General features: G+C 30.8%; 1 protein-coding gene and 1 long non-coding RNA gene across 2 annotated transcripts in view; both read left to right on the forward strand.

The window, feature by feature from the left end:
- Positions 1-890: 890 nt before the first annotated feature.
- LOC143257738 (uncharacterized) lies at positions 891-3,679 on the forward strand. Its single transcript, XR_013031991.1, has 4 exons — positions 891-1,017; positions 2,487-2,601; positions 2,948-3,062; positions 3,571-3,679. It is a non-coding gene; the product is annotated as an uncharacterized LOC143257738 (long non-coding RNA).
- A 2,095-nt stretch (positions 3,680-5,774) lies between these two features.
- LOC143257739 (protein hobbit-like) overlaps positions 5,775-17,647 on the forward strand; it is a 51,091-nt gene continuing 39,218 nt past the window's right edge. Inside the window, 9 exon segments of the mRNA XM_076516772.1 lie at positions 5,775-5,906; positions 7,127-7,199; positions 7,558-7,659; positions 8,059-8,118; positions 11,875-12,020; positions 12,239-12,400; positions 14,692-14,749; positions 17,199-17,326; positions 17,328-17,378. Of these exon segments, the coding sequence (XP_076372887.1) occupies positions 5,830-5,906; positions 7,127-7,199; positions 7,558-7,659; positions 8,059-8,118; positions 11,875-12,020; positions 12,239-12,400; positions 14,692-14,749; positions 17,199-17,326; positions 17,328-17,378 (857 nt within the window). The 5' untranslated portion in view covers positions 5,775-5,829.

Here is a 17,647-nt window from a genome sequence, read left to right on the forward strand (position 1 = left end):
TTGATACAGTAAATCTAAGGTATTTTAATGAAAGGCATGATAAATATTTAAATAAAAAGAGTTGGCTTTAAGTGGTTTTAGTTTAAAATTTCAGTTTAGTACATGGGTGGTTTTGATGAACCAACAAGTCCCTTGTTGTCTTTCAACATGTTTATATTTAAATGTGTGTGTGTGTGTGTGTGTGTGTATTATTTTTGCAAACAAAAGTACTTTTCTTGGATGTAGTGAAGAAGCTGAGTGTGGATGGAATACACGTATTTATTGTATGATTATATATAAAATTTAATATTGTATGATTATATATAAAGTTTTAAAATATTGAAAATTAAATATTTAATAATAAAAATTTAATAATAATCTTGATTTGATTTTTTGTTTTTTAGTGGTCAAAGAAAGAATAATAGTAGGAAGTATTCTTCACTCTGTTATTCATTTTATGATTGTATATTTAATTAGTTAAATTACTGTAAATAACTTAAGTCATATTTTTATATTTATACTATATATACGTGACTTAATTAAGTTAAGGTTACTGGCTGAAATGGTTCGTTTAAATTAACAATATTATGTATAACAATAGAATTCAAGATTTCTGATGTTAGAAAAACAAACAGGTTCAAAAAGTCTTGACAGGAAATGAATAAAACCCTTAACCTGAGTGCTTTTGAAAGGTAACTCTTTCTTCCAACTTTTGAAAATACTCAGGTTATAGGGTTTTATTCATTTCAATAGGGTTGAAAAACTGTTAATTACTGTACTAAACACATTTTAATATTCTATGAACATAGTTTAATTCACTTTTAGAAAGTAAGTTTAAAATATATTAATTTCTTTTCCATTATCAATTTTGCCTTTTCTTTCATAATGAAGTAATCAAAAATATTTGATTATTTTTATTTGAGTGTTAAATTATTGTATTCGTTTTTACAGCCTGTATTTTGTCAGAAATCACCAGATATAAAGAACAGTGTATTGCACTTGAAAACTGTACACCTGACCTACAAAAACCACTCTAAGGTAATGTTATTGTTTGGACATATTATAAAGTAAGAAAATAAGTGTTACTGCTTTATTCTTCAAGTATAAGAAACGGTAATGTGAAGTTTGAAACGGTTGAAATTAATATGTAGTTGCAACTTTCATCATGGTCTGTAAATCACTGCTGTGACCAAGTTTGTTTGTTTTTAAACAAAAACATCTTATTTGTGTGGGGCATGGATTGGCTCTCAGTTTGACAGTGAGTTATAAGAATGACAGTCAATCCTTTAGAATGGATGATGGGTGGTTATGTTCTTGTTTATAATATTAGAGTGTAATTTTGGATTTTGTTATTTTTATAGCATTAAGTTTATGAATTCTTTTGTACATAGAAACCTGAATTATTTTTTACATACTTAGTAAAGTATTTTTGTTAAAGATTTGTCTGAACTTAAAGTTGTTGAGTTACTTGGAGTGAAAGGTGATTTTAATGCTAAGAAAAAACTTATAACCCTTAGTTTTCATATTGTATAAAACCTCTAGTTCCTTGTAAATAAAAATAAAAAGTTTTTCATATTAGAACTTCATCTGTGTTTATTTACTTTTTTTCTATTACTTTACTCCGTTACTAAACAAGTACAAAAATGTGTAAAAACAAGAAATTTAACACTTACTTTAACCTTGAGGCCTTTAACACTGAAATTTGTGGTTTAATAAACCCGTTTCTTAATGTGTTGGTTGTCCAAAATTTAAATCATCTAGCCTTAAGGTATGCATTTTAGAACATAAATTATATTAGGCATTATAATATCTTAAGCCTATTATAATTTACTTGGCTTTCTAATCAAGCTATAAATAGTTATGAGGTTTGGCTCCTAAAAAACAAATTGAACAATTTTCTAACTTTCATAGTTCAGATCATTCTCTAGATTATAAACATATCTAATGGCAATGTCTGAGAAAATTATATACATATCTTGAAATAGAGAAAAAGATGGAAGGATGATATGATATGAGTTGAACAAATACAGTGATATCTCAGTAGAGAAAGAACATAAGAGGTTGAAATTGTATATTCTGTCTTGTCAATATGTATAGTACGCATTTTTAATTAGTTGGATTCTCAAAGATCTTTTAAGGGAAGATAAAAAAATTCTATAAATGAGAAGGTCATGTGACTAAACAAAGATGTAGAATATACTGAAAACAAAAACTAAAACTTGTTTAAAGATTTGAATTATAAACTTAGTTTATAATATAATTTAGTGATGAGGTAGTTTAATTAAGTTATGATTGCAACTCTCTAAAAATATTTTTGACTTGTGCATTTTAACACACTCAAACTCAGAGACAGTACTTTTTGGATCCTTCAAGAAAAGGTTCTAATATTTATTTTAGGTTCCAATTTGTTTTTTAATTTGTGCTTTCAAATTATCGATGTAATAAATATTCATATTATATATGTTCTTGTTAATAATGTAATAAAACATTAAAACCTTTCCGACTAGAAGGAAGTGAACTTACAGTTACTAGACGAGATTACTGGTCTGTGGAGCACTGACCTTCATATGATGGCTTTCACTTTAGCTAAAGAACTGTTAGCATTAAAGACTTTCTTTAAAGGTTGGTTGATAGACATATTCATTTTGAAACTGTGTGTTATTGGGATAGGTTTTCAAAGAAAAGATTAGATGTTCTTAGTAAGTAGCCGTGATGTTACGAGTGGTTGTAAAATCAAGTATGTTGTTTAAAGTACCTTGAATAGTTTTGATATTCAGTGTTGTAAAGTTATGAAAAAGAATATTCCACTGTAAAGTCTGTGAAACACTAATGTGCATATTTACATATTATGAGTGGTATCCTGCTAGTCTAATGTTACAAACAACTCTCTCACTTTCTCTCTTACACTGTAAAATATTTAACAACTGTTAGTTGTATTACATAACTATTTGGATATTTGTTTCTTTAGCTGAGAGGAAATCCAGTGAACCAAAAATAAATAGCCAAGAAAGAAGCCCATTTGTTATTCATGTGAGGTTGAGAGGAAATGTACATTTTGGTGCTGTCTTGTCTTCTACACATAGGTATGGTGCAGGCTGGACTTCCCTGTTACAACTCTATATTTATTTATTTTTTTAAACTATTTTCTACTTCATTATTTAGAAAATTATGAGGAACAAATAAAAAGTGTTTTATTATAACTACAGAAATGAGTCCCTTATGTTTTGTTTTACTGTCAATTCAGTAACATGATGCAGTTTTTAATAAAAAAATAATTTGTTTTCATTTCTTCGTTAATTATATCTGTTCTTTGGAAAGTTTTTCAAACTAATTATGTTTGGTTTTCAGTAATAGATATATTACTTGCAGCTTAGAGCAGAAACCTCATACTAACATCAAATTTTAAATAAAATCATAAATTGTAAGACTAAGTTTTTAAGATTGTAAGTGTTCTTATATGATGAATAATTTTGATCTAGATCTATACTTTATCTTACCAGACTGTCATTATTTGGTTTATACAGAAAACATTTAGATTAATTAAAGAAAACAGTTATGTTTCAAGTTCCATTGTGACATTCTTTTTTGTAGAATGTCAGTCCAAACATTAGATTTCACTGCCAACTTTCATCCCCAGTGGACTTCAGCACAGACTGACCATCTTGTTATTTTATTTGATGAATGTCCTATATCTCTCTGACTGTAAGTTATCTTTGACTTAATAAAATTATTTGTTCTTTTTATAAAAAAACAAATTGTCTAAATGTTTTGTGTCTACTAAACAATGATTAACAAATCCTAGTATATTGCGGCATGAAACTGCTGGACACTTATTACTACTGTGTGGGTTATAATCCAGCCAGTCTGATATTTAATGCAAGACTATCAACAGCATCATACCACAGACAAGTATAGTTAAGATGCTATTATAAGTTCTTCTGGCTGTAAATTGTTTAGAGTATAATACTAAATCTTTTTGTGATGTAATATTACATGTATATTACTACTGATTGCTAGATAAGTTGTTTTGCTCCTCCTGACATTTAATTTATATATGTTGTTGTTATAAAGATATGAGACAAGGCATTTTCTCTCCTTAGATTTAAAATTGCATTATCTACTGAAAATTTAGGTTCTTCACTAGATTTCATAAGTATCATACAACTGATTCATTATTGACTATTTTCACAATGCTTCCTATTTGAATAGTCAGGAGCATAGCCAAGGGGACCTGGCCCCCTAAAATTTTGAAGCATATTATTGACCACATATTATTTTTCAGTTTTTATATGTAATAAACTCATTATGTATCATTTAATAATAAAAATTAAATAAAACTTATGTAAATGCTATTACATTAGATTTCATTTATTTTAATAATCCTTTTATTATAAATTTAGATCAGTATCAGCTTTTTAATTTATTGTCCCCATGAGTGGAAAACCTGGCTACACTTCTATGTGTAGTGTTGGAAAACCTGGCTACACTTCTACGTAGTGTGTGTCAGAGAAACCCAGTACAGAAATAAAGATGTTTAGAAGAATCAGTAGAAAGTATAACCCTCATGATAATGGTGTTTGGCATACCACTGAAGAAAAGATGTTTAGAAGAATCAGTAAGAAAGTATAACCCTCATGATAATGGTGTTTGGCATACCACTGAAGAAAAAGATGTTTAGAAGAATCAGTAAGAAAGTATAACCCTCATGATAATGGTGTTTGGCATACCACTGAAGAAAAAGATGTTTAGAAGAATCAGTAAGAAAGTATAACCCTCATGATAATGGTGTTTGGCATACCACTGAAGAAAAGATGTTTAGAAGAATCAGTAAGAAAGTATAACCCTCATGATAATGGTGTTTGGCATACCACTGAATAAAAGATGTTTAGAAGAATCAGTAAGAAAGTATAACCCTCATGATAATGGTGTTTGGCATACCACTGAGGAAAAAGATGTTTAGAAGAATCAGTAAGAAAGTATAACCCTCATGATAATGGTGTTTGGCATACCACTGAGGAAAAAGATGTTTAGAAGAATCAGTAAGAAAGTATAACCCTCATGTTAATGGCGTTTGGCATACCACTGAGGAAAAAGGTTGTTTGTTTTCTCTACCCTGTAAATTATCTTCTCATTCTGCATATATTTTGATATCTATGGACAATATTATATGGTATTGGTTGTGTGTTTGTGTTTATAATAACGTGTGGGAGATACTTGATGTTACTTTTCTCATCCGATGTTGGACATAAACTGTTCTTAACTATATAGCATTTTTATTCTTTGTAACTTTTGTCTATTCCTTCTAAAGTGACAAACTGTAGATCTGCCCAAGGATAAATTATAAGAATGACGATCCAGTCCTACCATTCTATTAAAATAGCTTAACATCTAGTCATGGGGCTGTTGACTAGCTTCATTTTGTATGTGGATTTTTCCTTATTATTTTCAATTTAAACCCATAATGTTTTTGTGATATATGTTTCAACAAGGATTAATACATATTATTCAACTGCTGTTAATCTATTCTTATAAGATATTCCAGCTTAATGTGAAGTATTTTTTTATTGGCTTCTGATCTATTTTGTTTATTTTTCTATTTTAAATATTATCTCTCTATTTCTCACCACTTTCATAATTTTTGGTTTCATTTTGGAAGTTACCTTTGTTAGTATGACACTAAAAAGTTCTTTTGTATTTTATAGTGGTTTTATAGAACTGTGTAGTGTTATATTAAGACAAATATTTATTAACTCTCTATGATTGACGGAATTAAAATCATTTTAGTTCATTTTACTTTATTTTTATTTTAAAAAACTTTCTATTTATAATAAATAGGAACTTAATGTATCAATGACCAGTGAAGGAGAGCGCCATCTAGTGAACCGTCAGAGTTTTGAAGGATTAGAAAAGAAACAGAACAAAGCCATGTAAGTCTGTTTTAATAAGTAAAGTAAAATTTTTGGTTCCATATTTTGGGACAAAATATATCTTTTAATCTGTTAATAACTACTACATATTGTACATTATTTCTCATGATAATGAATGGTTATTCTGGCATGAGAGCAATTGCTGGAAAGGACTTGTATCATTCACATTATTTATTTCAATTTTCTAAATTCTGCAATAACTCTAACCCCTCCTGTAGTGGCTTGGTACTGAGGTGGAAAGCATATATAGTTGAAAACCAGATTTCAAGACCTGGAGTGGGTACAGAACAGATAAACCATTGAGCAGTTTTTTTTAACAATTAACAAATTGAAACCAAACCTAAACAGATAATAATTTAAATATATACACTGTTGGCCAAAATCTTAAGGCTAATGAACATAAGAAAAAATATGCACATTTTCCAGCTAAGGAATGTACCTTTATAATGAATTAATGAGTAATCTTTAATTTTTTCTTATATACTTCTTGTTCTTTTTGTATTTATTGTATAGATCTGTTCAGTTCTCTTCATCACATATTGTATTGGAATACATGAGGGTAATTGAATGCTTCACAACAAAAATTAAAACGTTTTAAGTTAAAAAGGCTGATAGCAGCAAACAAAAATTTCTTATTAAAGTATGTAACTTTAAATGTTTCCTGAAATATGGTAAAATGTTAGGCACAGTTCATGTTTATTCATTATGATAAAATGTTAGTCACAGTTCATGTTTATTCATTATGATAAAATGTTAGGCACAGTTCATGTTTATTCATTTTGTTTCTTTTTTGGTTTAATAAACATTTTTAACAGAAAAAGTTTGTATATTTCATGATGAATGAAACAATTTGAATGATTCACAGCTAGGCAGTTTTATATCAAGGTAGTTTAAGTTGTGATTTTAGAACCCTCAGTTTTTGTACTATAACATATAACTGCGTGTTTATAAAAAAAGAAAGAAAGAAAGAAAATTCAAACTAACAAATGGTTTATGGTTAATTTTTTGTCTCTAGTCACATTGTAAGATGTGTTTTGATAAATTTTCAGCCAGTAGATGTTTCATTACTTTAAAAAAATGTTTATTTTTGTTGGTTGTTCCACTGTAGTGTATAAAATATTTCTTTCTTGTAAAGATTATTACTGTTTAAAGTTATTTATTTATTATCCCTTATTGAATAGTAAATTTGTTTTACATATTTTTACAATATTTTGTTTCAGGATAATTAACACAAAAGAAGTAAAAGTTGTTTTCCCTTACCAGTACAACTTTGCCGAAATCTTCAATGAACAGGTAAAAATATTTGCTATTCCCTGATGACATTTTCCCATTTTTCTAACTAGTTATCCCCTGGTGGCTAAGTGGAAAGTTTCCAGGATTAAATACTAAAGTCTAGGCAAATATCCCATTGTGGATCTGTGTGTCAAGGAAATAACTTGTGCAACTATTTTCTTAGAAATAGTTTCATATTTACTTCTTTAAAAAAAAACATTCATATAGTTGACATACAAGATCAGTATTTATAGTTTAAAACGTTATTAAAAACTAAAAGTGAAAAGTCAAGGAATTCTAACTAATGTATTACTCTAGTTGAAATAAGTTACCAGAGAGGTGAATATTAGAGATAATGAAGAAATGTTTTGTGTTACAGGCTATTGGAATAGTGAAGTGGCTTAAACTAATTCACAAGAAACAGAAGAAATCTTTCACTCTGGAAAGTCCCCTTCCACCAGACTTAGTTGTTAAGGTTAAGGTCAGTTAGCTGCAGAAAATAAAGAAATGAGTCTTTATATCTAAAACATTTTGTTTGAAATAATGTCATGTGCTTGGCATGGTTGTTTGAAAAGAAGTGTGAAAATATACTTGTTTTGGTTTACACACTATTCCTGTAGTTACATCACTTCATGGTAGTTACTAAACAGTATACATGTTGATATTTCCCTGTTGTGTGAAGTCTTAAAATATTACTTAAAATGCTGAATATAAATTTCTTGTTGCCTTGTTGCTTAGTGTGAAGTGAAACATTTCTAGATGAAATTAGAAATAATAAATGGTGATATGAAAACACAGGTGACTTTAGTAAATATTGAAAGTAATGTGGTTAGTAAATTGCTGTCTTTTCTAGCTGTCAGCTGTTTTGTTGTATTTATAGTTTTTTTCTGTGGAGATTTCTGATGACATATTTGAAGTGAAGCTCAAAGATAACTATGCAGTAAGTAGTTTAGAGTATTTACAAATATTGTGTCCTTATCTCATTGTAATTTATAAAGATTATTATACAAATATTGTGTCCTTATCTCATTGTAATTTATAAAGATAACTATGCAGTAAGTAGTTTAGAGTATTATACAAATATTGTGTCCTTGTCTCATTGTAATTTATAAAGATAACTATGCAGTAAGTAGTTTAGAGTATTATACAAATATTGTGTCCTTATCTCATTGTAATTTATAAAGATTATTATACAAATATTGTGTCCTTATCTCATTGTAATTTATAAAGATTATTATACAAATATTGTGTCCTTATCTCATTGTAATTTATAAAGATTATTATACAAATATTGTGTCCTTGTCTCATTGTAATTTATAAAGATAACTATGCAGTAAGTAGTTTAGAGTATTATACAAATATTGTGTCCTTATCTCATTGTAATTTATAAAGATAACTATGCAGTAAGTAGTTTAGAGTATTATACAAATATTGTGTCCTTATCTCATTGTAATTTTTAAAAATAACTATGCAGTAAGTAGTTTAGAGTATTATACAAATATTGTGTCCTTATCTCATTGTAATTTATAAAGATTATTATACAAATATTGTGTCCTTGTCTCATTGTAATTTATAAAGATAATTATGCAGTAAGTAGTTTAGAGTATTATACAAATATTGTGTCTTTATCTCATTGTAATTTATAAAGATAACTATGCAGTAAGTAGTTTAGAGTATTATACAAATATTGTGTCCTTATCTCATTGTAATTTATAAAGATTATTATACAAATATTGTGTCCTTGTCTCATTGTAATTTATAAAGATAATTATGCAGTAAGTTGTTTAGAGTATTATACAAATATTGTCTTTATCTCATTGTAATTTATAAAGATAACTATGCAGTAAGTAGTTTAGAGTATTATACAAATATTGTGTCCTTATCTCATTGTAATTTATGAAGAACAAACAAAATATTTATAATTAACCTAGCATCAGTGGTAATTTTAGTCAAATACTGTTTATCACAATTCATCATTTGAACCAATTGAATAAAACTCACTTACTGTGTTTTGCAAAGCAAATGTTGCAACAACACTGAATAGCTTATTTAGCATTCCGTAATTTATCAAATAAGAATGAGTCTCCTAGCAAGTTCACAGACTTAAGATGCTAAAAATTAAGGGTTTGATTTCTGGTATTGAACAAAGTGCAAATACACCATTGTGTAGCTTTTTTACTAAAACTAAACAATATAAACGGGAATATTTCTGTTTCATAAAATCTTATGAACATTGTTTATTTATTATTAAAAAAATTGATATTAAATATACATGTAAGACAATGTCCTTGTTAAAGAAACAAGAAATAAAGATTTAACATTTCGAATGGCTACTAATACGTTTACATAGGTATTTTATAAAAGTTAAGGTTGGCATTCAAGTTGTCACTTTAGGCCATAAGTGATCAAAGCATAGATTGTTTTACTGGATATTAAATAAGTAACTTGTATCAGTAGGTACACTGAATAAGTAACTTGTGTCAGTTGGTACACTTATTAATAAGTGTTAAATAAACAATTTTGATTAAATGCAAAAAAAGAAGTAATGGTCATGTTATTAACAATTTTATTTTAAAATAATTCACTCTAATCTCAGATAAATTGGTGAAATACCAGCTTATATATCAGTAGCGCTTTTAGCAGTTAAACGCCATAATAACATTGTACCTATGAAAATGGTGTGTATAAATATAACTATCATAAAATACTAGTGTTATGTGGAAACATGACCACAACTAAGTAAACATACTGTTAACACATGATGTACAGTATACCACAAAATTTCTAGTTAACACTTTTTATGACATTAATACATGAAAAGTATATATGTAAAAATGGCTGATTTGGGTTGAAATATTTTATGTAGAGGAGCGAACAACGTTTCAACCTTCTTTGGTCATCGTCAGGTTTACAAAGAAAGAAAGAGGTAACTGACCGATAGCTGACCACATATTTGAAAGGGGTTGTGTAACTGAGTGTAGAAATGTAGAGGGCGTGCTTAGATGTTTGATTATATTTATTAATATATGTATAAATGTGTTCCTTTGTATTAGTTTATTTTGGACTTGAGTTGTTGTATAAGTAAGCCTTTAATTTTGCATTTGTTTATGTTTGTTTCTTTATTTAGTATTTGAGTGTTTTCTATGGTTATGTTGTGTTTATTTGATTTGCAGTGTTCAAAAACGTGTAAAGGTGACTTTTTGTGTTATTTCAATCTGGTTTCCATTTTTCTACTTGTTTCTCCAATATAGAAGTCGTGGCAGTTATCACATTGTATTTTATAAATAATGTTGTTGTGGTGTTTGTCAGTGTAGTTTTTATATAGTATAGACTTTAGTTTTGTGCCCGGTTTTTGGATAAATTTGGTATTAACTGGAATGTCATATTTTGTTACCAATTTTTGCCAAATGTTGGTTATTTTTCTGTTGATGTTGGGAATATATGGTATGCAGCAGTATATTGTTTCATGATTTTCTGATTCATGAGATATATTTACTTTTGTTGGTTGATTTTGCTTTCTGTCTAGGTGTGTGCATGTAATGTTTTCTATGGTTTGTGGAGGAAACTTATTGATGTTGATGAAGTATTGTTTTATTTTGTCTAATTCATTGTTAATTTTGTCTAGTGAGCATAGTTTTACGGCTGTGTTTATTTGGTTTCTTAGAATGTTGAGTTTTTATTTTGTTTCATGTGCTGAGTCCCAAGGAATGTATAGTCCAGTATGGGTGATTTTTTGGTGGATTTCTGTTTTAAATTGTGTGTCGGTTCTTGTAATTCTGAAGTTAAGAAATGATATTTGATTGCTTTCTTCCTGTTCACATGTGAAGTTGATGTTGGGATGTATAGAGTTAGTGTGATTGAAAACTTAAGTGTGTGTTCTGTAGATGTGAATCCCGCAATCACTGACAAACACAACACTAACATTATTTATAAAATACAATGTGATAACTGCCACGACTTCTATATTGGAGAAACAAGTAGAAAAATGGAAACCAGATTCAAAGAACATAAAAAGTCACCTTCACATGTTTTTGAACAATGAATATCAAATAAACACAACATAACCATAGGAAACACCCAAATACTAAATAAAGAAACAAACATAAACAAATGCAAAATTAAAGAAGGCTTACTTATACAACAACTCAAGCCCAAAATAAACTAACACAAAGGAACACCTTTATACTTATATTAATGAATATAATCAAACACCTAAGCATGCACTCTATACTCCTACACTCAGTTACACAACCCCCTTCAAACATGTGGTCAGCTATCGGTCACTTACCTCTTTCTTTCTTTGTGAACCTGACAATGGCTGAAGAAGGTCGAAACGTTGTTCGCTCCTCTACATAAAGATTTTCTCAACCCAAACCAGCTGTTTTTACATGTATATGTTTTTCTACAAGTGGGTTTTCTTGTCATCACTGATTATTAATGCATGAGATTTACAGTTTATTCATCTGTAACATCTAATGTTTTAACCATGTTAAACAACTTTTAATTAATATATACCTTGTTAAGTGACTGTAATCATTTAATTTAATTTTTAGTAGCATATATTAAGGTGTGTCCCGAGTTCAATTCTATATTGCAGCAGGTTTGCTAGTATTTCTTCTGTTTCCTGAAAGTGTCTTGTTTTCCAATTTGTTTCAGTGTGGTTTGATTTATCACTTCATTTTTTTTGTACATTTAGCTTCTTGAAGATGAATACAATGAAAGTTTGAAGAGGAAGAAGATGCTAGATGAGAAGCTTGAAAATTTGAGGAAAACTAATCTTCTTCTTCCGTGTAAGCTTATCTTCTTCTTCTTCCGTGTAAGCTTATCTTCCTCTTCTTCCGTGTAAGCTTACTAATCTTCTTCTTCTGTGTAAGCTTATCTTCTTCTTCTTCTTCCGTGTGTTTACTAATCTTCTTCTTCCGTAGGTGTAAGCTTATCTTCTTCTTCTTCCCTGTAAGCTTTATTTCTTCTTCTTTCCTGTAAGCTTATCTTCTTCTTCTTCCCTGTGAAAGCTTATCTTCTTCTTCTTCCCTGTGAAACTTTTTTCTTCTTCTTCCCAGGTGTGAGCTTATTTTCTTTCTTCTTCAGGTTATCTTCTTCTTCTTCTTCCAGGTGAAGCTTCTTCTTCTTCTTCTTCCCTGTGTGCTTATCTTTTCTTCTTCCTGTAAGCTTATCTTCTTCTTCTTCTTCTTCCCTGTAAGCTTATCTTCTTCTTCTTCCGTGTAAGCTTATCTTCTTCTTCTTCCCTGTAAGCTTATATTCTTCTTCTTCCGTGTAAGCTTATCTTCTTCTTCTTCCCTGTAAGCTTATCTTCTTCTTCTTCCCTGTAAGCTTATCTTCTTCTTCTTTCGTGTAAGCTTACTAATCTTCTTCTTCCGTGTAAGCTTATCTTCTTCTTCTTCCGTGTAAGCTTACTAATCTTCTTCTTCCGTGTAAGCTTATCTTCTTCTTCTTCCGTGTAAGCTTATCTTCTTCTTCTTCCCTGTAAGCTTATCTTCTTCTAAAATTGAAAAATTCAGTAAGCATTGCACTGACACTCCAATTATAATTTTTGAATGGTTTACGTTAAATTAAAAGAAAAAAGTGATGTCACAAAAAGAATTTTTATTGGAAAAGTTTTGAGCCATCAGTATCTTAATGGTGATCACACAGACTGAATATTTTACTAATCAACAAACTTGTTACACATAAGTCTTCACCAGATGAGGCTCAGTTCTCTTTTTATTAGGAAAGCAGCCATTGATAAAAAGCTTAAGTTACAGCATTAATTTGAATAAAAGAGAGGTCAGTTGTGATACTGGTTAGTTGTAATTAAATTTTTAGATATGAACATCTGTTAAACTATCATTGGTCAGTGCTCCCCAGTGGAAAGACTTCAAACTTATAACACTAAAAATTGGGTTTTGATAACAGTGGTGGTCACAGCACAGATAGCCAGTTATTTAGGCTTGTGCTTAATTACCAACAATCAATCATTGGTCAGCTGTAGTGGTTTGTGATTGTTGTGAAATGGTAACACCTACTTTCTCCCAAAAATACCTTGATCCTGCTCTGCTCTCTAAGTAGTGCTAAAAAAAATTTTGTTATAGCAAACCAGTCTTTATGCCCCATCAGTTTTGTGCCATTTCAGAACATGTGACTACTCTCCACAAATCATACTGTTCCATCTATAATGGTGCATCTAGCTCCCTCTTCAATTCTAGAACAATCCTCACTTTCTTGATTGGCATTCTAGTCAGGATGGGTTTTAGATTGCTCTACACGTCACTACAAATTTTTGCTTGTATTTTATCATAAATTTATATCAGTTTCAACTTCTTGTGCTTGATTTCCATTGTTTCTACTTTGTTTAAAAAGATATTTATGTTTTCTGAATTCCAATTTGTATGAATTAAAGTTCTAATATGGAAGATGGTGAAATTCTAGTGAGGGTAGACAATGGTTCTGACACAAGTCCTCAGTTTTCAGGCCTTAATTTAAGAGATTTTTTGTCTTGCAATTGAATGACAATTTTCTCCTTTCTCATTCTGATGTTTTTTTAAGAAAGGAGATAACTACTGAGTGGAAATTTCTTTCCAGGGCACCTTTCCACCTATTATCAATCCTTCGTGTAATTCCTGGATTAGGTATTATTTTTTGCAAGAGTACTGTGCTAAGTTTTTCAGTATGTATTCCTCATTCCCAGTAAATATACTCATATATTTAATGAGTTTATACAGCTTGAACAACTTTCCTTACATGCCTAGCTCCATATTCCAGCTGCTCCATTGTTATGTTATTTCTATGGTTTGCTCATAAGTGTCATGTTTTCCAGTTTCAGGTACTTCCATTCAGTCTCTTTACAGCTCTGTGTGTTTGGTCAAGTGGTTATAGTTCATTCTTACAGTTCCACTGTTGTTGACCATATCACCATTCTCCATGCCCCTTTGTTTGACCATAGTGGATCTCCTACATGCCCCATTCAATTCTCCATTTTAAATCTGTTGTTACACATTTCTTGTACCATTGTTTCCTTCTCCTTGCTTGTTATTTTGATACTTATGCTATTGATGTTTCCTGCGTAGTTTACCATTACTCTTATGTTATCCTCTATCCTGATCAGGTCTTCCATCCCTAGACATCTGCTACTGTGGCAGTTGGCTTGGCCTTTTTACCTTCCATTTCCTATTTATACTTCTATTTGATTTCAAATAGACTTCTGTGTCCTAAAGATTTTATGTGGCTGATACTGCCTCTTTTCATTTTATCATTCCAATCTATTTGTTCCAAGGATTCCCTCTGATTTCTATCCCACTCATTGGTTAGGTTCATCAGCTCGTACAGTTGGCGTATTCTCACTTGTCCATGGAAGATTGTCATCTACACAATATTTCTTCACACCCAGTTCATTATCTAATTTTGTCATTAGCTGCTTACCTTCACCAGCCTTTAGAAGAGATTGTTCAGGCTAATATTTGAATAACTCACAATACAATTTTATATTATTTGAATAACCTAACTGTGTCTTTCTCAGGCATGTATTGTCTTCATCCTGTGGCAATTCTACATACATTGGTATGTCTTTGGCTGAGGTAAGTTAACATATTTTTTCGTATATATATTTTTAATTGATATATATTATATTTCAGAATTCCATAGGTAGAGGGTGTTGCCTGGTCAGGTATGCTTCATAGTATATTTGCACTGGATATGAATAATTCTGTATAGCCCACTGTTGAGATGGGGTGTTTCTGGGGTATGTATAGTTTTGCATATAAAGAACCATCCTTCATGGCCTTCATGAGTAAATACAACAGAGATTTCTGCCCATTTCTTTTCACCTATGATTCCTACAATCAGGGCCTATCTGCTTTTTGAAATAGGGAAGTGCAGACACCCATTGCACTGTCTATTGCACTGTTTCTCACAAATGTCCCCCCCCCCACACCTCTTCTCTTCTAGTTGAGCATTGGAGTCCTTACCACTTCCAGTTCTCAGTCAATGGAAGGGTTGACCAGTGAGATTTTTTCCTGAGTGGGTTTTGGAAAATAAAATAAATCTTTCAAACTTACGTGTTTTACTTGGTAAGAAAAGGGCATTAGTTGTTATAATCATTACAGTACTGAACAATGAATCATACAATAATATTCAATATCCAGTCTGTTTCCCATGGATGTTTTTGCCTGGATGGACCATACTTGTTGATCTCAAAGTTGTATGCAAGGCATTTCTCCTTGATGTTTTTTCCCAGATTGACTACATTTGACCTAATCCTGTGTATCCAAGATAATTTGCCTGGGCAGGCCACACTTGGCCATTTCCTATGTATCTAAGGTGCTTTCCCTGAATGTTTTTGCCAATGGACCACACTTGGCCTAATTCTATGTATCTAAGACACTTACTCCAGATGTTGTTTTTTTGCCTGGGTGGACTGCACTTGTTGATCACAAATTTGTATACAAGGCACTTCTACTGGATTATTTTACCCACATGTATCACACTTGGAATATTAAACTACATTTCGTGGTCCTTAAGACCGAGCCATGTATTGTCATTTAATATTTCTCTTCAGCTCATTTACTGACACCATACTTATCATCAGTACTATTGTTACTGCATCTTGTTTCTAACGATAGCTCATCATAACATGTATATGGACAGAGGGATAATTATGATAACCCTCATGAGAGCAATTAGAATAGTTTTGTCTGGATGGACCACACTTGTTGTAATCTTGTTTAACTTGAGGCACTTTCCTTGGCATGTACAATTAAGGGGAATTATTTGCATACACACGAACTCTTCTATGTTTTTAAATACCATACTGATCCATATCACAGTTATCCAGCACTTCCTACACTGATTTATTTCTATACTTCTGTTTGTTGACATCACTTGTGCCTGTAAATTCAATTCTACCCCAGTTGTGTTACTCTGTTAGTTTCTGGGCAAAGAGCATACCTGTTCCAGAAGTAGTATTATACCCAGTATGTGTGCTTTATTTTCATATTCTTGCACACCCATTTTTCAGTGCAATTTCTTTCTGGTTCATTTGAGGTTGATGTGCCATCGCTGGCCTCTCTACCTTGTCAATGTGAACTTCTAGATTTTGATGAGTTGAGGTAGTACTGATTTGGAAGTTAACTATTTTTTATTTTCAAAATGTATGTTTGATAGGTACTTGCTTCAACTTATCCACTTCCCACCTTTCCTCTCCACTATATTCCAGTGTTTATGGTTTTTACCTGCCAATTCTCGAAAAACGAGGATTGTTCTAAAATGGTAGAGTGAGCTATCTACACACAATATAGGTGGTACAATACAATTGGTGGAGAGCAGTCACATGAAATGGTGGACTGTTGCTCTTCAATGGAATTACTTTAATGATACATAAAGGGTAAACCAGGATCAAGAGAACTTTTGGTCAAAGGAAGTAAGAACCTCTCAGAAATACATTTCCAGAGTAAGAAAATGTTAACATTATTTTTTTTTATTGGCTAGCGAGTTGTTAGCTGAAATTGATAGTTTATCAAGAAATAAGATTCTATTTGATTATATTTATCATAAAAAATGAAATTAGTAACTATGTGATATATAAGTAGGTTTGCAAGAATGTAATAGATGAAAGGTGGAAGACATTCAAAACGTCAGCCCCTCTACACTTGTGTCTCCACAACAGGCAGTTGCCGTCTATTCTACAAAGTTTCATCATGAATACTCTGCCTAAACAATATATCAAAGAGTGTAAAATTTGTCAGGTGCGACTATAGAAGACCTCAAAATCTGTCGGACATTTTACTACCATTAAATGAATGATTTTGTACTTTGATTGTAAAGTACAGATTGATCAAGTAGTTACATTAATGTTTCTTGTTCCTGTTCAGTTCATGTGTTTCTCAATATCAAGAAATTTTCTGATGAGAATAAATAAAAAAATGTTTTTGAAATACAGTAGATGTTGATTTGTTTTTAATTGGCATTTTTATGTGAGACTAATCGCATAACTTTATGCAGTGGAAAAGTTGAGGAGCTGTATAATTCATTGGCCAAAAAAATGCAGACATCTATGTTCAGAGATCTCGACTGCTGTATCACAATGCTGACTTAAAAACTCCTTTGATCACCTGGACATTTGAAGGTGTGGACTTTGTGGTGGTTGCTGACACTGCACCATGGCACGGACAGAGTCGCCCAAGTCATGAAGGAGATTGACGAAGAAAGGCAAGTCCTGATGTTGATGTTGCTATTAAATATACCCGAGTACATTTAATAAAGATATTTCTATGTCATCTGATGGTGTAATCACGTTATTAAAAGGTATATATCTGCCTTACTGTTGTTTTGTCAGACTTAAGGGTAAATAAAATTGTAATATTGACTTTACAAAACAATCAGCTTTTGCATTTGAAATACAAATTAACTGTATCTGTTTATTTCACTCTCAACGTTTTTGTAAGAATTCTGAACTATGGAGTAATCCAGTGAAAGAT

Source organism: Tachypleus tridentatus, chromosome 7 (genome assembly GCF_004210375.1).
Source record: "Tachypleus tridentatus isolate NWPU-2018 chromosome 7, ASM421037v1, whole genome shotgun sequence".
Taxonomy (NCBI): domain Eukaryota; kingdom Metazoa; phylum Arthropoda; class Merostomata; order Xiphosura; family Limulidae; genus Tachypleus; species Tachypleus tridentatus.